The 24,178-nt window shown below is 46.6% G+C and overlaps 1 protein-coding gene across 2 annotated transcripts in view; it reads right to left on the bottom strand.

Annotated features, from left to right (window-relative positions):
• Nucleotides 1-24,178, bottom strand: part of SNX29 (sorting nexin 29) — a 603,019-nt gene that overhangs the window by 220,419 nt on the left and 358,422 nt on the right. For both annotated transcript variants that reach the window (XM_069569984.1, XM_069569985.1), the window contains exon 16: nt 16,490-16,606. In XM_069569984.1, the coding sequence (XP_069426085.1) occupies nt 16,490-16,606 (117 nt within the window). The remainder of the gene's footprint in view (nt 1-16,489; nt 16,607-24,178) is intronic.

The following is a 24,178-nucleotide window of genomic DNA, read 5'->3' as shown; positions in this document are numbered from 1 at the left end:
CCTAACACTCTGATCCTGTGATAAAATGGAGCGGGGGACTTCCCACACTTCAGCCCATAGTGAGGCACCGTTGTGATGTCTGCCACACTCACATATTGTTTACTTGCACTACTGTTCACTGATGTCATTCTTTAATCAACTCATCTTTTTTACTTATAAAATTTACTCAACAGGAAATCACTCTGGCAAATAGAAAACCAAATGCACTTGCTATATAGAGAAAGCAAACTGAATCCAATGAAAAGAGAACATTAAATTCAAAGTGTCACGGTTCTCAACACCACCTGTGTTAGAATCACTCGTGTCAACAAGAGGGGTGCCCTGGCCCCACTGCAGAAATTCTCCTTCAACTGAACTGGGGTTGAGCCCTTGCATCCGGACCTTGAGACATCCTGGAATACACGCTTGTGGCTCATGGGCTCTGGAGAGGGCCTGGATGCCATCAACCCAGCTTGGCTCACATGGGCACCTCCTCCAGCATGCTGCTGACAGGGAGGACCCAGTCGACACTCCAAGGCCAGTTCTCTGTATTGCTGGTGTACAGGTCAACTCCTGACACACAGAGGATGCTAACATGTCTACAGTGAGAAAACAGAGGAGGTGTTATCCTGGATCCCAGGGGATGGGCAAGATCTGACCACCGTCCAGGGGAGAAGTGATATTCCAGTGGGGCCCCAGGGCAGAGGTGGCGAGCTTCCTCCAGCCAGCCCTCACTGTCCCATCAACAGTTTCTCCCGTTAAGCCCTGGTTTGGTTCCAGGCCACCAAGAAAAGCAAAAATTCTCTCTGTAATTGATAGATAATTTCATATTCAAATTGGAAATGCTTAAAAGAGACATCACGAGAATCAAGGGGTGGGAGACGTGATATTTACCACGAACATGACAACAACAAATAAAACATTAAGACAACAAATGTTGATCATCGTGAAACATAAATCCATGATCCCTTGCCACAGTAGGGGGCAGGCTTAGAGTGTTTCGCTTCGAATTTACCAAGTACTTTCTGAGCAGCCATAGTCAGGATGCTATGGTGGAAAGTGAGAACTAATGTCCATTCATCCATTCATGCCGTAAACACTTAATACTCTCTGCCAGGCACTGGGGCACAGTCAAGTTTACAATGGACAGAGGTTGAGAGAGCAAATAACTCTATGCCAAGCAGTGATAAGTGCTATGAAGAAAAACGTTAATAATGCAGAGGGTGTGGGTACTATTTTATTCAGCCTTTTGACAAGCTGATATTTGACCCCAACTTTGGATCACTTAGAGGGATTATCTCATTTAATTCAAACCTCAAAGAACTCTCTTGCGGGCATCACCCCATGTAAGGACAGGACATGAAGAATGAAAAAGTGAGACTCATCAGCCCCATGCTTACCAGTCCTGATGACGTGGGCACATTATCTATCTCACTTGTGCCTTAGTTTTCTTATCTCTAAAATGGAATCAGGAATATCCACCTTGGGCCTGTTATTCCTGTAAACCACTGGGGGATGTATTTGGTACATAAAAAGTGCTCAATAAATGTTGCCCATTGAAGGCAACAGTGGAAATGCCACTCTCACTTTTAGGGACTTCATTATCTGATGGAGAAGCCAAATGACACACCAGTGCAACCAGGTGATGAACATATCCATGGATGTGCCATGCTGATTCACACCACCAGTCCCTTCTCATGACAGACCCATCTTCCCAACCAACTCCGACGCATCCTTCAAAACCCAAGTCAAACGATTCCTCTCTTAAAACTTCCAGAACAATCTCAGCAGTTAATTAACCCACCAATGTGCCATCATTACACCTGATTCTACGCAATTCTCTTATTTGCTAATTTGGTCATTCAACACATTTGTATCAAGCGCCTTCCCTGCGCCAGACCCTCCTCGCTTAATCCTGCAATTACATGGTTTCTGTGTCTCTGTGTGTCCTCCATTGGAAGACAGACTTCTGTCCAGTGGCAGGAAAGAAAAAACCAACTGGATGAAATTCCATAGAACAAGTGAATTAATAAGCAAACAAAAGGGCCCATCACTTCAAGGCAAACAGATGATGGAGGAAAAGACGAAGCAGTGACGGATTTATTTAACCTTGGGCTCCAAAATCACTATGGACAATGACTGCAGCCATGAAATTGAAAGAAACTTGCTCCTTGGAAGGAAAGCTATGACAAAACTAGACAGAGTATTAAAAGGCAAAGCATTCACTTTGCCAACAAAGGCTGGGTTAGTCAAAGCTATGGTTTTTTTAGCAGTCATGTATGGATGTGAGAGTTGAACCATAAAGAAGGCTGAGCAAGGAAGAATTGATGCCTTTGAACTATGGTGTTGGAGAGGCCCTTGGACAGCAAGGAGACCAAACCAAACCAGTCAGTCCTAAAGGAAATCAGTCCTGAATATTCACTGGAAGGACTGATGCTGAAGCTCCAATATTCTGGCCACCTGATACGAGGACCTGATTCACTGGAAAGACTCTGATGCTGGCAAAAACTGAGGGCAAGGGGAGAAGGGGCGACAGAGGACAAGACTGTTGGATGGCATCACCGACTCAATGGACATGAACCCGAGCAAACTCTGGGAGATAGCAAAGGACAGGGAAGGCTGGCGTGCTGCAGTCCACAAGGTCGCGAAGAGTCAGACACGACTTAGCAACTGAACAGCAAAGCAAAAGACAACATAAGAAAAGATGACAAAATGGGTGGTCCAGAGGGGAAGAGGATCAGAGGAACTCAGAAGCTAAAAATAAACACAAAAAACCTAGAACTGAAGAAGGCACTGCGGGCTTTAGAATGAGCTGGAGTTTCAAGGGTGGGGATGATCTGGGAGGGTGGGCACGGAGGAGGAGACACATACTCATGAAGGACACAAGCCAAGCTCTTCAGAGGCAGGATCTCAGAGAGAGAGGCACTTGTATCTTATACTCTCTTCAGTTGTATAATACTTAATTTCTTTTAAAAATAGATTCTTACATTATTTGCGTCATTTAGGAAAAAAATTGAAAGCAGATCTTCTGAAAGACAAAAAGCAGAGAAGCAAGGCAATGCAAGTCGGAGGTCATGTGCACAGGGGAGGGGTTGGCCTCTGGTCCACGGGCCAAGAGTGAGGGGCCAGGCAAGGTCAGAGTCACATCCTGCTGCAGCATCAGCCAGATCTTTCTAAAACAAAGTGAATAGCACATAAAAAATAAACAACACAGACCTACTGTATAGGACAGGGAACCATATTCGATATCTTGTAATAACCTATAATGGAAAAGAATCTGAAAGAAGAAAATATACAATTGAATCACTTTGCTGTATACCTGAAACTAGCACAGCATTCACACTAGGACCACAGCCTTGTCTAACTCAATGAAACCAAGCCATGCCTGCAGGGCAACCCAAGAGGGTGGGTCATGGTGGAGAGGTCTGACAGAATGTGGTCCACTGGAGAAGGGAATGGCAAACCACTTCAGTATTCTTGCCTTGAGAACCCCATGAACAGTAGGAAAAGGCAAAATGATAGGATCCCAAAAGAGGAACTCCCCAGGTCAGTAGCCCAATATGCTACTGGAGATCAGTGGAGAAATAACTCCAGAAAGAAGGGAGGGATGGAGCCAAAGCAAAAACAATACCCAGCTGTGGATGTGACTGGTGATAGAAGCAAGATCCGATGCTGTAAAGAGCAATTTTGCATAGGAACCTGGAATGTCAGGTCCATGAATCAAGGCAAATTGGAAGTGGTCAAACAACAGATGACAAGGGTGAACGTCGACATTCTAGGAATCAGCGAACTAAAATGGATTGGAATGGGTGAATTTAACTCAGATGACCATTATATCTACTCCTGCGGGCAGGAATCCCTCAGAGGAAATGGAGCAGCCATCATGGTCAACAAAAGAGTCCAAAATGCAGTACTTGGATGCAATCTAAAAAATGACAGAATGATCTCTGTTCGTCTCCAAGGCAAACCATTCAATATCACAGTTATCCAAGTCTATGCCCCAACCAGTAATGCGGAAGTTGAACAGTTCTTTGAAGACCTATAAGACCTTTTACGACTAACACCCAAAAAAGACGTCCTTTTCATTATAGGGGACTGGAATGCAAAAGTAGGAAGTCAAGAAACACCTGGACTAACAGGCAAATTTGGCCTTGGAATGCGGAATGAAGCAGGGCAAAGACTAATTGAGTTTTGCAAAGAAAATGCACTGGTCATAGCAAACACCCTCTTCCAACAACACAAGAGAAGACTCTACACATGGACATCACCAGATGGTCAACACTGAAATCAGATTGATTCTATTCTTTGCAGCCAAAGATGGAGAAGCTCTACACAGTCAACAAAAACAAGACCGGGAGTTGACCATGGCTAGATCATGAACTCCTTATTGCCAAATTCAGACTTAAATTGAAGAAAGTAGGGAAAACCGCTAGACCATTCAGGTATGACCTCAATCAAATCCCTTATGATTATACAGTGGAAGTGAGTAATAGATTTAAGGGTCTAGATCTGATAGATAGAGTGCCTGACGAACTATGGAATGAAGTTGGTGACATTGTATAGGAGACAGGGATCAAGACCATCCCCATGGAAAAGAAATGCAAAAAAGCAAAATGGCAGTCTGGGGAGGCCTTACAAATAGCTGTGAAAAGAAGAGAGGCGAAAAGCAAAGGAGAAAAGGAAAGATATAAGCATCTGAATGTAGAGTTCCAAAGAATAGCAAAAAGAGATAAGAAAGCCTTCTTCAGCGATCAATGCGAAGAAATAGAGGAAAACAACAGAATGGGAAAGACTAGAGATCTCTTCAAAAAAATTAGAGATAACAAGGGAACATTTCATGCAAAGATGGGCTTGATAAAGGACAGAAATGGTATGGACCTAACAGAAGCAGAAGATATTAAGAAGAGGTGGCAAGAATACACAGAAAAACTGTACAAAAAAGATCTTCACGACCCAGAGAATCATGATGATGTGATTACTAATCTAGAGCCAGACATCCTGGGATGTGAAGTCAAGTGGGCCTTAGAAAGCATCACTATGAACAAAGCTAGTGGAGGTGATAGAATTCCAGTTGAGCTGTTTCAAATCCTGAAAGATGATGCTGTGAAAGTGCTGCACTCAATATGCCAGCAAATTTGGAAAACTCAGCAGTGGCCACAGGACTGGAAAAGGTCAGTTTCCATTCCAATTCCAAAGAAAGACAATGCCAAAGAATGTTCAAACTACCGCACAATTGCACTCATCTCACATGCTAGTAAAGTAATGCTCAAAATTCTCCAAGCCAGACTTCAGCAATATGTGAACCGTGAACTCTCTGATGTTCAAGCTGGTTTTAGAAAAGACAGAGGAACCAGAGATCAAATTGCCAACATCCATTGGATCATGGAAAAAGCAAGAGAGTTCCAGAAAAACATCTATTTCTGCTTTATTGACTATGCCAAAGCCTTTGACTGTGTGGATCACAATCAACTGTGGAAAATTCTGAAAGAGATGGGAATACCAGACCACCTAACCTTCTCTTGAGAAATCTGTATGCAGGTCAGGAAGCAACAGTTAGAACTGGACATGGAACAACAGACTGGTTGCAAATAGGAAAAGGAGTACGTCAAGACTGTATATTGTCACCCTGCTTATTTAACTTCTATACAGAGTACACCATGAGAAACGCTGGGCTGGAGGAAGCACAAGCTGGAATCAAGATTGCCAGGAGAAATATCAATAACCTCAGAGATGCAGATGACACCACTCTTATGGCAGAAAGTGAAGAGGAGCTAAAAAGCCTCTTGATGAAAGTGAAAGAGGAGAGCGAAAACGTTGGCTTAAAGCTCAACATTGAGAAAACGAAGATCATGGCATCTGGTCCCATCACTTCATAGGAAACAGATGGGGAAACAGTAGAAACAGTGTCAGACTTTATTTTTTTCGGCTCCAAAATCACTGCAGATGGTGATTGCAGCCATGTAATTAAAAGACGCTTACTCCTTGGAAGAAAAGTTATGACCAACCTAGATAGCATATTCAAAAGCAGAGACATTACTTTGCCGACTAAGGTCCGTCTAGTCAAGGCTATGGTTTTTCCTGTGGTCATGTATGGATGTGAGAGTTGGACCGTGAAGAAGGCTGAGCGCCGAAGAATTGATGCTTTTGAACTGTGGTGTTGGAGAAGACTCTTGAGGGTCCCTTGGACTGCAAGGAGATCCAACCAGTCCATTCTGAAAGAGATCAACCCTGGGATTTCTTTGGAAGGACTGATGCTAAAGCTGAAGCTCCAGTACTTTGGCCACCTCATGCAAAGAGTTGACTCATTGGAGAAGATTCTGATGCTGGGAGAGATTGGGGACAGGAGGATAAGGGGACGACAGAGGATGAGATGGCTCGATGGCATCACAGACTCAATGGACATGAGTTTGAGTGAACTCCAGGAGATGGTGATGGACAGGGAGGCCTGATGTGCTGCGATTCATGGGGTCACAAAGAGTCGGACATGACTGAGCGACTGAACTGAACTGAACACAGCATTCACTGTAAGTCAAATCTACTTCAGTGGGCGGGGGCGGGTGGAGGGGGAGGGAAGAATCTAAAAGATCTGTTGGCTTCCCTGTTGGTTCAGTGGTAAAGGATCCGCCTGCCAGTGTAGGAGACACGGGTTCAACCCCTGTTCCGGGAAGATCCCACACGCTATAGGATAACTAAGCCCATACGCCCCAACTCCTGAGCCTTGCTTCTCTGGAGCCCGGGAGAGGCAACTGCTGAAGCCTTCACACCAGAGAGTCGTGCTCCACAGCAAGAGGAGCCACTGCAATGAGAAGCCCGCTTGTCGCAACTAGAGAGCAGCCTTCACAGCAACAAAGACCCAGCACAGGCCAAATAAATATCGATCTGTCTGTACAGAGACTCTGGGAGCCACAGCTGGCTGGGAGCCTCACTGTAACGGGGAGGCGGGGATTCACACCGGGGGCACATGCTCTCATGCCGGCAGAGGCGATGACACTCTGGACAGCAAAAGGTTAAAAAAAAAAAAAAAGAAAAAGGAAGAAAAAGGAAAGCTACTTTCCTAGGAAAGAAATAAAAATCTAAGTGAACACAAGGCTCTTCTGACTTTATCAAAAATCTTGTGGCAAAGTCCAATCTCAAATGCCTGGCTGACTGCGTCAGTCACATCTCAAACCACGGCCACCCACCTAGGTGTGGATGAGGCCAGCAGGTTCTGGGATCAGGGGAACACCACTTGAACCTTTTTCCTCAGAAACAAGAGCAGCAGTATTTCTGTCTACCCAACAGGTAGGGAGGCTCAGGAACCCTAGGGTCAGTTCCAAGACGATACCTGTCCCTCAGGAAGAGGTCAAAAGAACAGGTCATGGCAGCAAACTGTTTGGCTTGGTTTCCCAGAAAAGACAGTAACAAGAGATCTAGGCACAGTCTGCTCTAGAGCCTGCAAACCGGCTGACCAGGGAACCCACCTTCATGACACACACAGTAAGAACGGCATCTATTTCCACTGGAAGGTTTTTTAAATCCACTTCAAGGACACTGGGCTTCCCTGGTGGCTCAGACAGGAAAGAATCCACCTGCAATGCAGGAGATGTAGGTTTGATCCCTGGGTCAGGGAGATCCACTGGAGAAGAAAATGGCAACCCACTCCAGTATTCTTGCCTGGAGAAACCCATGGACAGAGGAGCCTGGTGGGCTATAGTTCATGGGGTCACAAAGAGTTAGACAGGACTGAGCGATGAACACTTTCACTTTTCAAGGAGATGGGTAATGCTCCCAGAACAAACTGTATGGTCCCTCTGAGGCTCTGATGCCACTCAATCAAAACTGAGCCATCACTGAACCTCACTTCGTATCATCAGCCCCAAGTTTATGATGAACCAGGAGAAAAAGGAGAAGAGATGAGCCTTTTAAAAAAATTATAAAAAATAGAAACCTTAAAAAAAAAAAATTAAGTCATGGGTAATTGGTAGGGAAGGTAGGACTAATCAGAAGGGAGCTCTGTTATCATGAAGAAAGATATTTATTGAATTAAGAAATAAGCACCTATGTTTAGTTAGAGGGTATGTACAAGTATAATCATGTGGTTATTATGTATCCTTGGAAATACAGTGTGTGTTAATTTAGCAGAAATATGGTCAATTAACTCAGAATTTAGATGGACACGTTATGATCAGTAGAATTGACAAGGCACCACGCGGACAGAACAGAAGAGGCTGAAGAATCTACATTCTGAGGATGACATCAAGAATGACATGAGTCAAGGACAGTGGCCCAGCACGAGACAGAGGTCCAACCCGGGGCCAATCTACACAGTAGTCCCACGTGACTTCCTGAGACTCAAGAACCATGCTTCCTGGTAACGACGTTAGACTGAGAAATGTACATGTCAATAAAACACAACGGTTAGGAGCCAAGCAACTCACGACCTTGAGGTTTAGCCCTTGAGAGGTGGGGGTGGAGGCTGGGAGCAGCTTCTGTAGAAGGCAAAAAGTGAGATCAGAGCTAAGTTATTAAATAAAGATGAGTAGCCTTGTTTGCACCAGTAATTGGTATGGGTCATGAGCTCAGGATTTCAGTCATCCAACTGAAAATGGCAACCCACTCTAGTATTCTTGCCTGGAGAATTCCATGGACAGGGGAGCCTGGTGGGCCACAGTCCATGGGTTCGTAAAGAGACACGACTGAGCAGCCAACACTTGCAATCCTGCTGCAAACGTAATTTCAAAGTTCTGCAGCCATAAGCCTTGAGTTAGCCAGGCTCTGTCCACCCAAACCCTAAACCCAAGCCCCTCAGGGCTCCCCTCAGGAACCAAACTACTAATGGTGATGAGTGAACCAGGCATAAACCAGGGGTATAATCTGGGCACCCTTGGGAAGACAGACCTGTGAGTCCAGCATTAACGTCATAGAGCGTGTGACTGCCCATTTGCACACAGACAGAAACAGATGACTGGGCTCAAAGAGGGGCTTTTATTCCCTGGCACTGAGCTGTTTAAAGTGGGTTCTGCAAGCATCTTTCTGGATGATTCTGTGTCAAAAACTAATATTTCTGAGCTAAGCTTCTATGTGAGACATATTTTTAGTAGCCTCTCTTAAATGGCACTTTTAAAAATAATCTCCTTCAAGACGGTAGACGATTAGAACACGGATGTCCAACCGCCGAATTAAAAAGCTTCTTATAATTTGGAACACGCTGTTTAGAGCTGCCGTGGGACCATAGACAATTTAGTACTTGATCATTAGATATTCGGCAAGTGCCACCCAGCTGAAAAATATATTTCTTATTAAGCTTCAGGACTTAAATAGCATCAGCTCTCAAATGAGATCACTCCCTCGGAAGGTTTTAAAGATACCAAGAAAGTCCCAAGAAACATTTTATTTCAAAGTGAACCTTATTACAAAACTTGGGATGAGTTTCTTCCATCTATCTCACACCTGAATTTTAAATCCCTCGTCTTTCTCTCTCATCAGCTCCATCATTCCAATAATGGAGGGAAGGGGTCCCATGGAAACACTGAGCAGCTTACAGCGAGAATTAACAGGAAGTCTCTGCCATCCGACAGCCTCCAGGATGGCACCTTTCTGGATAATCAAACACTGCGGTTAATAGAGAGTTTCCATAGCTACCACAGGTGCGTGGGCAGACTCACACAGCACCTGCTCCCTGAGTGTGCACGCCAGCCTCCAAGAAGAGGAAAGTGAACACAGCCCCTGTCGCCAGGCAGCTATCCATCCTCAGATTTAAAAAGGAAAATTCAACGCCAGGTGAAAATACAGAGTGACAGATGCTGACCCACAAAGTGTCACTGGAACAGATCAGGGGCTTAGCCAGGTGGTCGGGAGGGGTGCGGGCTAGAGGGGAGGGTCTGTGCAGACTGTCGTGGAAGGTGGTTCTACTGTAAGGCGCTTTGGGGGACCTGAAATGGAAAGGGTTTAAAATGTTTGAAGGCAGTTGCAATGAATAGCATCATCATTACACTGTAGAGCAATGGATGTGTTTATGAAACTAGAGATAATGGGAAGGGAAGGGGGAGCCGAGAGACAGACAGAACATGACAGCCTCGGAGAGAGAGACTCAGCACTGGGGAGAGACAGTCAGTCAGTCAGACGGGGGCAGAGAGACCAACACACACACAGTGGGTGAAAGAGAGAGAGAGGGAAAGGCAGGCAGAGAAAGACCAAGACAGAAAGGAACGGAGAGTGAGAAACAAGGAGAAGCAGGGAGAAAGAGAGCGACAGAGAGACAGAACAAGAGACTGAAAAGCAGAGGGATGGACCTCCCTGGGGTCCAGAACAAGAGATTGAAAAGCAGAGGGATGGACCTCCCTGGGGTCCAGCGGTCAAGAATCTGTTTGGCAGTGCTGGGGATGCAGGTTTGACCCCTGGATGGTGAACTAAGATCCCAAATGCCACAGAGCAACTAAGCCCGAACGCCACAATGAAAGATCCTGCAACACAATGAAGACCCTGCATGCCGCAACTAAGACCCAACGCAGCCAAATAAATAAATGAGAGGGTGAAAAACAGAGTACAGAGAATCTAAGAGCCCTGCACAGCCCCCTCTCTGGGAGCCTGTGTGGATGAGGTTCAACGTGCCCGGGGACACACAGGAGTTCAGATGACTGAGAGCCAGGCCAATGGGGGTGGCGGGTGGGGAGGGCAGTGGAACCCAAGGCTAAATGCCCAGCTGGTCAGTCACCTCCGGGGGGCAGGTCCAGGGCACCCCACAGTCACACAATGCCACCTCCCCCTCCAGGCTCTGTGGATCCCGGGCTGGGGCAGCTTCATGGGACAGCCCAGGCTGTCAGGATCTCCCTGCAGCATGTGTGGGTAACGAATGTGATATGTAACTCGGCCCTAAGTTTCCTAAAAGCATCCCTTGGAAAGCATCTTAGAAAAGATGGTCCTTGGGGAAATAAATGTGTAACAGGCGTGCCAGGTCTATGCTTCACAGACAGCCCTGGTGGAAAGTGCTAGAGAGAGAGGCCTCTTGACCATCCCTGTTTGAGATGATTTATCACAATTCCCCTTCTTTTTCATATGTACCACCTAGTGACAGACTATTTTCTTGGGCTCCAAAGTCACTGCAGATGGTGACTGCTGCCACTAAATTAAATTAAAAGAAGCTTGCTCCTTGGAAGAAAAGCTATGACCAACCTAGACAGCATATTAAAAAGCAGAGATATCACTTGGTCGACAAAGGTCCACAGAGTTGAAGCTATGGTTTTTCCAGTAGTCATGTACAGATGTGAGAACTGAACCATAAAGAAGGCTGAGCGCCCAAGAATTGATCCTTTAGAACTGTGGTGCTGGAGAAGACTCTCGAGAGTTCCTCAGATTGCAAGGAGATCAAACCTATCAATTCTAAAGGAAATCAACCCTGAATATTCATTGGAAGGACTGATGCTGAAGTTGAATCTCCAGTCCTTCAGCCAACAGAGGTGAAGAACTGACTCACTGGAAAAGACCCTAATGCTGGGAAAGATTGAAGGCAGGAGGAGAATGGGATGACAGAGGATGAGATGGTTGCATGGCATCACCGACTCAGTGGACATGAGTTTCAGCAAGCTTCGGGAGATGGTGAAGGACAGGGAAGCCTGGTGTGCTGCAGTCCAAGGGGTCACCGAGAGTTGGACACAACTTAGCAACTGAACAACCACCACCACCTATAATGCATCCTTTGAATCACTATTCTACTCTCAGGAAACTATTCTGCTCTCAGAAAACTCCACCTTCTCTAGATTACAAACTCCAAAGAGTATAGTCTGATGTCAAGATGAAGTGATCAGTTAAGTGGAAAACAACAACAACGATAATCTGCTTTGATGTAAAAAAAGCAAGATGAGGAGATGAGGCAGTGGAAGATGCAGGCTGCGGGCAGGGAGTGGAATGCTTGAGAATTCCGCCACAGAGGGATGGGAACCTTTAAAATCCCCAGCAGGGCTGTGCCTGGAGGACAAAAGACATTAAATCCTGCTTGAAATGAAAAAGGAACAGAAACAGGAGAGTAAGCAGCGTGTGCTGAAGAACGACGTGGTCCTGGATTTGCAATCTGGTGCAAGCAGGGGCTGTGTGCCTCGAGGTGAGCCCTAAAACTTCTCTGTGCCTCAGTTTGCTAAGCTGAAAAATGGACCTAATGAATTTACTGTACTAGGAGAAAGGCTAAAAGTGCACGCCACCACCAAGCATGTAGTAAATGGCTCTCATCAAACAGACAAGGGAGGGAACAGGTGACAGGAGAACAAGCCAACAGGGCCGATGCTTCGAGTCCGGGAAGGGATGCTACAAACCTCAAGCCGTACCAGGCGGAGCCGTCTTTTCTGTTTAAATGCAGGTGATCAACTTAAACAGCACATGGGATGGGGAAACAGAGACCCACAGAGGCAGCAGGAAAGGGAGCAATCCAAGTGCTGTCACATAAAGTGAGACCAAATCCTCATCCCTGGTGGGAACAAACTTGCACTTCATGAGCCTCTCTCCATGTGCGCTGACTATAAGTGACCGCCACAGCCTGCCGTCTTACAAGACTCTGTCTCCATTTATTCAAAACAGGAGCTGTTCTCCCAGAGAATTTTCAGGGCGGTAATCAAATCCTGCTGAAAGATTTAAAAAACAAACAAACAAAAACTCCAGCATTCATTCACACCTTATACCAGAGGTGGGGAGACAATACTGAGAAGAGAGTCCTAAAAATACTTACATTCAAAAAAAGAAAAGAAAATGAAAAAATTCAATCCTTAATCCCAAACTCCTCCTTAAAATAAACAACTTAAATTAAAAGTCTATAATATCATAAAAAATATCACTGAGAAGACACTGTGTCTTTGCACCTATCTCTAAAAAAATCAATTACCATTTGGACTTCCCTGGCGGTCCAGTGGTTAAGACTTCTGACTCACTGCAGGGGTCACAGGTTCAGTCCCCGGTCGGGGAAGATCCCGCAGGCCACCAGGTGCAAGCAAAAGAAAAATTATTATTTGCTCCATGGAATCGTCCTCTGCTCTACAACAATGAAGTTCTCACCTAGCAAACACTTAACGGAGCACCTACTCTGTGTCAGGCACAGCCCTGGGCATGGAGATTCAGAGAGGAAAACAGGGCCACCCCACTCAGCCCCAGTGCCCACCAACAATTGCCTTTACCAGCAGCATCTGGTGGAATCCCAAGCCACCTGATAGAAGAGGAAACCAGGGCTTCCAAGCACAGCAGGCCCCGCTCTGCCCTTGAGGCCCTTGAATACTCTGGTGTCTGGGAGGAAGTCTAATCTGAGGGCAGTAGAGAGTGGCAATGGGTGGAGCCTCCCCCAACAGAGGCCCTTCAGGACGGGCGGGGAGCCTGCAGGCTTGCTAAGTCGCTTCAGTGGTGTCTGACTCTTTGCGACCCAACGGACCACAGCCTCGGTAGGCTCCCCTGTCCGGGGATTCTCCAGGCAAAAATACTGGAGTGCGTTCCCACACCCTCCTCCAGGGGATCTTCCCAACCCAGGGATAGAACTCATGTCTCTTATGTTTCCTGCATTGACAGGCGGGTTCTCTGCTGCCAGCACCACCCGGGAAGGAAGAGTGGGCTCTGGAACCGATACTGAGCTCACGGCTGCCTCCCTCCTCTGTCCAGGCTGCCTGACTCTAGGCAGATGACCAGAGCAGGCCTGAGGCAAAAACAACAAAGTCAAGGGGCTTCCCTGGGGCCAGTGTCAGAAAGGCCAGCTCTTTCCAACAGCCTGCAGGACCACTTACTCCCTCCTGACTGCTGGCCATCACAGCGTGCCTGCCGGAAAGTCTCTGATGAGAGTTTGAGCTGCCTCTGGGTAAAGGATGTCACTGCCCTCACGAGCATCCAGACTGGAGGCCAAAGCGAGTGCGGCACGAGGAGGGAAGATGGGCCACTCATCCAGGTCCAGGGAAACCCGGACCCCACCACTTGCTACTCGACATTCACTCACTCATTCTGTAAGTCAACCTAGTCATTAAGCACCTGCTGTGTGAGTCACTGGAATTTAAAGGGAGCAGAAAAAGACAGGGCACTTACCCTCGAAGAGGTGGTGGTGCCTCGAGACACTGATTAGTGAGGGATAAACATAAAATTATAGTCAGAGAAGAACAGAGAGATACATACAAACATCATACTCCACAAGGAAAATCTGCCCTTGTCTGGTCTCCTGAGGAGGTGATTCTGAGGGTGAGTGGCCTGGGCCCAGAGCCTTATTCCAGGCAGAAGGGATGGGAGCAAAGGCCCCACAGAGGGAGAAAGCAAAGGACCTGGAGCTGAAGAAGCCCGATGGGCTGGGGGCCCAGCCCCGTGCTGGAGCTTAATGATTAAGTCCAGCGAGGCCTGAACCCTCTGCATCTCAGCTGCCACACTTACTCAAGAGGAGGCTAATTTCATTCGACTCACAGGCTTGTCTTCAAATGAGAGGGGACATCTCTGGCAGTCCAATGGCTAGGACTTTGCCTTCCAATGCAGGGGGTTCACTGGCCTGGTCAGGGAGCTAAGATCCCACATGCCTCCCAGCCAAAAAACCAAAACAAAACAGAAGTGATACTGCAACAAATTCAATAATGACTTAAAAAAAAAAAATCAAATGAGATAACGAAGGCAGAGACCCATGTGTGCCCAACACATTGTTGGAACTCTGACAACTGGGAGCTCCTGACAGATAACTGGCGCTCAGAAAGAGTTTTCCTGCAACAGGTGGAGGAGGACAAAAAAAGGTCCTCCCTTCTGACGGAGGACAGAAAGGAGATCCAGTGCCCAGAACCTTGGAAGATGAGAACTCTGGATCCACACCCAGCAAAGCAAGCTCCGTGAGCTGCCAGACAACCTTCCGGTCTAAGTGTGGGATTTCACAAGGATGTTATGTCAATTCTGTTCTAAAGATAAAAGCACAAAACAACCGTATATCCATCAATAGGGCCTGATTAGACGAACTATGGTATTGCCAATTCAAAGGATTACGATGCAGCTCTTTAAAAGAATGACGTAGACCTACATGCAAAGTATCGACAAAATAAAGTGACCTCTAACGTGTCTAGTTAGAAGGAAGAAAAGTAATATGCATAGCAGTGAATACAGCAGGCGACTAGTGATTAACACGTAGGTATGTGCTCGCGGCTTCCTCAAGCCATGCTCAGCTCTGGAAAGACAAACCCAAGATTGGTCACTGTCATTGCCTCTGGGACAGAAAATAGATTTCTTTTTCACTGAACATACCCTTTTATGCTACTTGGCTGTTTAGCATGTGTGTAACAAGGTTTGTCAAGAGTCCAAATTTTGATAATTTTCAATTTTTTTTTTTTTTAAATCCAGTCTTTGACGGCACACAAACCCAGACCTGTCACAGCTCACTACAATTCAAAAAACTAAGAAAATTACGAGACAAGAAGAAATTTTAACACTGATATTTGTTGGTATAAATGAATTATTGAAAACAGAGGCTGACAATGATATTTGTTTCAATTATACTTGATTGCTCGATTTGTTTTCTTGATTTTTATAGCTATATTCTGAAATGTCTAGAGATGAAATAATGCCTAATATTTGATTCAAAACAATACAGAAGGGGAAAGCAGGTGTTGGGAACCTGAAATGAGACTGACTGTGACTGACAACAGTTCAATCAAACAATGGTCACATCAGAGTGTATCACACACCCACCGACCACTGGGTGTTATTAACATCTGACATCATAAGAAAGTCTTAAAGCAAAGAAAAAGCTGTTATAAATGTGCACAAAAGGACAAGATGCTTTTAGCAATGTGGTTTGCAGTAGCAAAATAATGGAAACAACCCCAATGTTTATGAACGCAAAACCAGATTTAAACTAGTGCAGCATTTTGTTCAACAGAGAATTACAGAACTAGCAAAGTGAACAAACTCAGTGGGGAGTTCTCAGCCAGGGGTGATTCTGGCCCTGAGCGGACATCTGACAATGTCTGGGGATGAGTTTGGCTGCCATGACTGGGGTGGCAGTGGGGGTGCTACTAGACTCTAGTGAGTAGAATTGGGGATGCTGCTACACAGGACGGCCCCTGACAAAGAAGGAAATGGCTCAAAGTATCAAGAGGGCTGCAGTTTAAAATCCCTCTATTACAGTGGCCCCCAACCTTTAGACACCAGGGACTGGTTTCATGCAAGATAATTTTCCCATGGGCCGTGGAGGGGAGTGTGGTTTGGGGATGATTCTTGTAAGGAGCATACAACCTAGATCCCTCTTGTGTGCAGCTCACAGTAGGGTTCCTACTCCTGAGAATCTAATTCCACCACTGATCTGACAGGAGGCGGAGCTCAGCTGCTAACATGAGTGATGGGGAGTGGCTGTAAACACAGATGAAGCTTCACTCACTTGCCCACCAACCACCTGGGTGGTTGGTACCTGGATGGGGGTACCATCTGGGTGGGGGTACCTGGACGCTCTCCCTTTCAGTCTCTGTACTTTTCCATGCCCTTGACATTGATGTAACAGAAGGGCTGCGGGCAGCAGAGGCGGTGGGCAGAAGGGCAAGGCTGGGGCACTCACCGGCCCCCGCAGGTCGATGAGCTCCTGCCGCATCTGGGAGACGAGGGCTTCCTTGGCCACCAGGGCCCGGTGCAGGCGCTCATTGAACTCGATCAGCTCCCCGTGCATCTCCGCCACCTGCAACACACAAGCACCAGACGGTGAGGCTCGGGGGCAGACCCCCCCCCCCCGACGGCCCATCCCGCCTTCTCTGAGCCCACCACTGGTCAGCTGGCACCGAGAGGTTGTTGAGCTGGGAACAATGAATGCTGCTTCCTTATGGATCAGCTACGCAAATCCACCCGTTTAAGCTGAATATGTTTTTGATTTGGTGGAACTGAACACTATAGTATCAATGGTCCCAGTTTATAGTCCAGAATATGACTGTATCAGGTCATTTTTGGACCTGAGGCTTTTATTCTTAGGAACTGAACACTTGTCTAGCAAAAGCTTTCTTTCTCATCTGAGTTGTGCCTGTCAAGAATCCCCTGCTAAGGGCAAAAGTAGAATGGCTGACCACTTAAAAAAAAAAAAAAAACTTATTTGGCTGTAAAATTTATTTTTACTACATTTATTTGGCTGTAACATTTGTTTAGTTGTGGCATGTGGGGTCTCTGTTGGGGTGTGCGGGTTTTCTCTCTAGGTGTGGTGCACAGGCTTAGAGGCCCTGTACCAACTGGGATCCCAGTTCCCTGACCAGGGATTGAACTCACATCCCCTGCACTGGAAGGTAGATTCTTAACCACTGGACCCCCAGGGAAGTCCCTGATGAACCATTTCTGCTCATGGAGGCTTTGGTTTTGAAAACCGAGACAACAGAACCAGAGCCTTGCTGAGGATGGTGATGGTGAGGGACACACCTGAGGCAGCGCAGATGCCCTGTGGCCCCTGCTTGCTCTCTGCCAGGAAGACACCTGCGGCAGGTGTTGTTGCTTCTGCCACACAGACGGAGGAACGATGTCAGAGGAGTCTCAGGAGCAGGGTCAAGGCCACACAGCTACGGCTGACTCCGGAGTCCTGGCTCTTGATCACTGGGCCTCGTGCCACAATCCTGCCCCTCCACTCCGGCCTGCAGAAAGCCTGCAGATTTATCCACATTTCAATACCCTCGGCTGATCCCAAATAAGAAATGGAGGTTGGGATAAGATAGCCTGTGACTGGTGCACAGAATCAATAACAGATCTTTCTGCGTGTGACATGCAAAGGGAACAAGGATATCCTGCATGGTCAAACTCTGTAAGAGTGATCTTGGGACTTCCCTGGCAGTCCAGTGGTTAAACGACCACACTTCCACTGCAGGGGATACACGTTTGATCCCTGGTCAGAGAACTAAGATCCCACATTCCATGTGATACAGCCAAAAAAAGAAAAATAGTTGTTTTTTTTTTTTTTAATGATCTTATTGGGGCCTATAATCAAGTTAAGCTAATTTATTTTAAAACATTTTTAGAGAAACATGAGGTATAATCTTGCCATGCTCATCAGAAACCAGGAAAGATGACTCTGGCAAGTACCTTATAGAGAACACCACCCCTACCGAATGCAGAGGTCAAGCAGACCCCAGCCAGCCCCTGTCCCCCTGCCCCTCCCAAGAAATCACCCCTCCTACACCCAAGACTAGCCAGGGACTTACTACATTCAGTATAATGCATAAATAGTATCAAAACATGTATAAGTACTCTAGGTGAAATATAAAACATACTGTTAGAATACAGAAGGGATATAAGGAGAAGTTTTTGGGCAAAAAAGAGATTAACCTAAATCTAGATGCTTCAGAAGGAATAAAGGGAAGCTGTCATTTTATTTTCCTGAATATAATATATATAAAAGGTAAAAGGCACAGGGAGGAAATACAGAAGATACTAACATTAGTCAAGGGATATTTTTTGCTTCCATTCTTTCTACTTTTCCTTACTTTGTTAATAATGAGCATTCTTTCATCTATCAGAGAGAATAACCACTCAGGCTCTTTAAAAGAATTAAAAATTCTTCATGTGCAACTCAAGGAAGAAGCCAGGTGCAATCAGCATGAAATTTATCAGGTTCCCAACTGCAATCCTGATGCTTCTGTTAACATGCTCGGTGGATCTTCACTCAGATGGCAATCCCTCTGTCTCCCAGGTGCCCTCCCTATTCAAGCCAGTGAGAAATGCAGAGTGAAAATGGCACAACAGAAATGGCCACACAATTAACTAACGGAGCATAAGTCACTGAGCCTTTGACCAACCTCTTGTGTCATACAGACCTAAAGTCAGTATTCCCCAGTTGCCTTATTTTCGTATAAAAAAGCTTAAGATGACCATCAGGCCTTTCACAAACAAATACAACATCACTAATACATCACTAACAATACCTACTTGATTCCTCCACACACACAGAAATCATAACAAACCCTCCTCGAGCTTCCTTGGGGCTGAGAATCCATTTACCACACAGTAAGCAGGAAACACATACAACTGCCAATTCTGCTGCTAAATACCTGCTAATATGCCCCCACAACATACAAGCTTTAAATACATGTCACCATCATTTCCAAAGCAAAGTAGGGTTTTGCTTTGTGTTTGTGTTTTGTTTGGCAGTGGAAGCCAGGGTGTTAAAACAATTTTCCATAAATGCATAAAGCATTGGAACATCCCAGCTGCAAGTGGTATTTATCATGAACTGTCAAACCCCTGGTTCTATTTTGCAGCCGGAGAGTAACTTGACCACATCAGACAAAGCTTTCATCTCACTAGAGAATGGGGCGGGGGGGAAATCCTGTGGAACCAAGGAGACAAAATTTGACAAACAGTTTCTAGCAGTCATTAAAACAGCAAAGCTCATTGTTACTAAGCTAAGCTCTGAAACCCGAGATTTCTCCATTTCATATCCCCACAAACAGTTATTGATATAAACAGCTTTCATCTTACATAAACCACACTGAGCTTCCTATTCCTCAAATAACTCTTTCCAAACTATAGCATATCCAGAAATGAATTCGAGATTCAGAGCCAGCCTCAGAAGAGAAATGTGAAATCACAAATGGTTCCCATTATCATCAAAATAAAAGGTACAACCACTGCTTGCTGGAATTTCTATGAGGCTCTGAGGGCACTTAAAGGTTGCATAAGACCTTCCTTCCCTATTTCCAACAGCTGCAGGGAATGAGAGAGAAAGAAATGTCCCTCAATTCTTCTCTACCAAGGAGCAAGAGAGATCTTCCCAAAGCAACAGCTGATACTGTCAAAGGCTGTTTAAAATATTCAATGCTTCCCACTGCCCTAAAGATAAAAATCCATCTCCTTGCAGATCTGGCTTCAGCCTCTCTCCCTAACACCATCTCCTGCCCCTTCCTCTCGCGTTTTCTCCCCAAAGTCACTCAACCCAGCGGGGCTTCTACGTTCCATAAACATGCTGAGCTCTGGGAGCTCACCTTATGAACAAAGAGGAGAAAGACACAACCAGCAGAGGAAATGACAGGTGCAAAGGCCCAGAGGATGGCAGGAAAGCAGCCGAAAGAGGTGCTTTGAAAAGGCTCAGACTCTGCTGCAAGGCAAGCCTTGGCTGGCTCACTTAGCGCGTGCTCTTGCGCGAGTCACTTAACTTCTATGACCCCGAGGCCCCACGCTCATGGACTTCCCCGGTGGTCCACTGGTTAAGAATCTGCCTGCCGATGCAGGGGCCAGGGGTTCACTCTCTGGTCTGGAAACAGCCCACATGCTGTGGGACAACTAAGTCAGTGAGCCACAACTACTGAGCCCATATATACCCTAGAGCTTGTGAGCTGCAGCTAGCGACCCACGCACTGCGACTGCCAGAGCCCGCACACTCTACCTAGAGCCCGCGATCCACAAGAGAGGCCACCACAGTGAGAAGTCTGCGGGCGCGATGAAGAGCAGCCCCTGCTCGGGAAGCTAGAGAAAGCCAGTGTGGAGCAATGAAGACCCAGGGCAGCCAAAAACTCAGTTCAGTTCAGTCGCTCAGTCGTGTCAGACTCTTTGCGACCCCATGAACTGCAGCCAAAAATAAACTAATTTAAAAAAAGAAAGAAAACAACACTCATCTCACAGGGCCGCAGTGTGGATGAAATGAGCTGCGGCCCTTAGCAGGCTCAGTACTGTGTCCAAGCGTGGCAAAGGCTCAGTGGATGTGAAGTGGTTAGACATGGAGGGTGATCACGTCAAAGAGACATGAGAAAGGAGGAAAAGGACAAGCAGATTTCTGGAAGCCAAATGGAAAGGCGCCTCATGGGCCGTAACAAGCGGCTCAGAGGGCTGTGGAGAGAGACTCGCTGTCCCCCAGAGCGGGAGCATCACCCAGAGAACTGTTAACCACCCACCAGGCACTGTTCTCAGTGATGAGGCACGGGGAAGTCATGGGGCTCACATCCTAGAAGTCAGACAAACTGGACTAGCACGCAGGGAGAGAGGAGGACTTGGAAGGAAGACAGGGTATCAGAAAAGGCCTCGCCCAGAGAAAACACTCAGGAGTCACTTCTCTGATGGGCCTTGACACATGCCAGGCAGCCCCCCATGGCTGATCCATGCCCTAAATCACAGTTGGGCACTCGCTGTGTTCTGGGACCATCAATGCTCAGGGCCTCAAAAGTCAGCCGTGGGGCTTCCCTGGTGGTCCAGTGATTAAGACTCCGCCTGCCAAGGCAAGGGGCATAGATGTGATTCCTGGTCCAGAAAGACTGGCTCAGACGGTAAAGCGTTTGTCTACGATAAGGGAGACCAGGGTTCGATCCCTGGGTTGGGAAGATACCTTGGAGAAGGAAATGGCAGTCCACTCCAGTACTATTGCCTGGAAAATCCCATGGACAGAGGAGCCTGGTAGGCTACAGTCCATGGGGTCTCAAAGAGTCGGACACGACTGAGCGACTTCACGTTCACGTTCCAGAAAGACTGCACGTGACAAAGAACAACTAAGCCCACGAGCTGCAACTACTGAAGCCTGCAAGCCCCCAGAGTCCCTGCTCCACAAGAGAAGCCCCTGCAGCGAGAAGCCCCCACGGCTAGAGAGTACTCCCCCACGCGGTGCAACTAGAGAGAAGACCCTCTGCTTGGTGCGACTGGAGAAAAGCCTGTGCAGCAACGAAGACCCAGCGCCGCCAAATATAAATGAATAAAGAAAATAACACCATGCATGGCTCCCAAGCTGTGTCTGGAAGGTGCACAACTCACGAGCTAATAACGTGTGACTGCTTATCAGTCATCATTTGGGTTTCACCCTTTGGGCTTGAGAGAAGAGGGGAGAAAGATTTAAGAAGTTTAAGTCACAAGACTGTTTGGTAATACATGTCAAACTTTTAAAATCTCTCACCTTGTGGCTTAGCAAACCCCTGCTAAGGAGTATCCTGTGTCTCTACCTGTGCTCAAGCAGTTTAGCTCCAAATGGCTGGAGTCCACCTAAAAGCCCAACCACAGGGCCTAGTGAAATCTATCAGGCTCTGCTGCTATCCCCCACTTCCTGCTGCTTGGCAGACATCACTAGTCAATCAGGGCTTTCTTCCTCAAGAAGACACTCAGGCACCCCTAACCAATCGATCAGAGTGCTAGCCTACAGGATGACACCTATTTAGTATTCCTGGCAGAAGGGGGCTGTGGGAAGGCGTCATAGAAGGTGACGTCTGAGCTGGGCTAAAGATGAGGCCTTTATAAGATGTGTTTATAAGATGATGCCTTTGGCGCTTCAAGAGGCTGAACAATCCCTTCCAGCTGGAGCATCAGGGAAGATGCTCTCTGAAAAAAAATGTGTCTGTGAAAAAGCTCTTAAGTCTGTGAAAATCCCAGGAATTATCATAATGACCTGCCAAATCATGAAAAGACTATAATTTTTTTTAATGCCTTTGGCATTTCCTTTCATATCACAATGTTCTATCTAATCACATTCAAGTAAATCTTGCTTCACCCCTCCTCTGGCTACTGAATTAGACATGTCCTGATTAACTAAACCAAGATACCTGCAGTTTCCCAGGTGGTACTAGTGGTAAAGAAGCTGCCAGCAACGCAGGAGATGTAAAGGTTCTATCCCTCGGTTGGGAAGATCCCCTGGAGCAGGAAATGGCAACCCACTCCAGTATTCTTGCCTAGAGAATCCCCATGGACAGAAGAGCCTGGTGGGCTGCAGTCCACAGGGTGGCAAAGAGTCGGACAAGACTGAAGCAACTTGGCATGCACGCACCCCCAAATTTTAACAGCAACTGAGACTCTTCAGGCCACATTCCCAAACTCTCAGAGAACACTGACTTGATGCCTTAGAATCTACCTCGATTTTATAAAATGTGCAGGCTGTGTGTGAGTCCCACTGACAACAGCTGTGGGGAGAGACCTGGAACCTTCTGCTGTTGTGAGGATACTGCAACCGCCTTTGAGAGAAAAAGCCCTCACCAGTGCCAACCTGTCTTCAAGGGTTTTGTTGTTGTTGTTGCTGTGGACCATTTTAAAGTCTTTACTGAACTTGTTACAATATTGCTTCTGTTTCATGTTTTGGCTTTTTGCCCAAGAGGCATGTGGGATCCTAGCTCCCCCACCAGAGATGGAACTTGCCCCTCCTGAATTGAAAGGTGAAGTCTTAATCACTGAACCACCAGGGAAGTCCCTTAACACACCTGTGAACACCAACTATACATCGGGCCTTTTCCGGGCATTAGATCACCCAGCTCACTGACCCTTGCCACCCTCCTGTGCATGGCAGGGCTTCTTACACATGGGGCCTTGAGGCTCAGAGAGATCAGGAAGGCATCAGAGTCAGAGCCACTGCCTGTGTCCTCTGCCCTCCCCCCTGGGGCACAGCAAGCAGCCGAGCCCTTCAGGGGTTAAGGAGATGAGCCAGTCCCACAGAGTAAAGGGAAACAGCCCAGTGTGGACCGGTGGCTCCCAAAGCAAGCTGACAGACGCTTGGAGGGCTTCTGAGAAATACAGATTTCTGGGTTTCACTCCCAGAAAGGCTGATTCAACATGGGGGAGTCCACAGAAATACTTTTAAAAGACCCTAGTGACCGTGATGCTCAATCAGACTTGGGAACCACTGGCAAAGACAAGGGGGGAAGAGAGTTCACACACAGATGTGAACTACAAGCTTTTCAGTTCAGCATTTGTAGAATCGGGAGGTCACGGAAGCTCCTCCACTTGTCAGCTCTCGACTTCTGGATTCTCAAGGAGGTGGACAAAGCCATGGCCAGAGAAAAACCTCATCTAGCCTACCGGCCAACGCCAGACAGCAGAGAGTGCCCCAGGCAGAACGGTTCCTCCTGCGAAGGCACAGGAGCTCTGCAACAGCGCTGCCTGAGGGCGCCAGGAGTGGCAGCTGGGATGTCAGCTGTCTGCTACCCATCTGAGGTAAGCACAGAAATTCATAGTAAGCATTTCAAAACACTTGAAGCCATCTCATCTTGGTATGAAATCCAGGAATTCCACAGTTTTTCTAGTTTTGGGGGGTTTTGTTTGTTTTGGGTTTTTTTTTTCACATTTTACAAAAGTTCCAGTCTGTAATGAATTAGAAAAACTAAAAAAAAAAAAAAAACAAAACAAAAACCCAGGTTATTCACAGATAGTTTGAGGAACACCTATTTTTATCACATATGCCATCCTTGAAACAACATCTTGCATTAATAATTATTAGAAACAATGACTAATAATAGGATTTTTAAAAGCCAAAATATGACCATTTTTGGATAAAATCTGTAAAGAGAGTAGAAAGGGAAAAATAAGAACCAATGTTATCAAC

This window comes from Ovis canadensis, chromosome 24 (assembly GCF_042477335.2).
Source record: "Ovis canadensis isolate MfBH-ARS-UI-01 breed Bighorn chromosome 24, ARS-UI_OviCan_v2, whole genome shotgun sequence".
NCBI classification, from domain to species: domain Eukaryota; kingdom Metazoa; phylum Chordata; class Mammalia; order Artiodactyla; family Bovidae; genus Ovis; species Ovis canadensis.
Note: the sequence above shows the minus strand (reverse complement) of the source record. Positions and strands in the feature narration are given on the sequence as shown.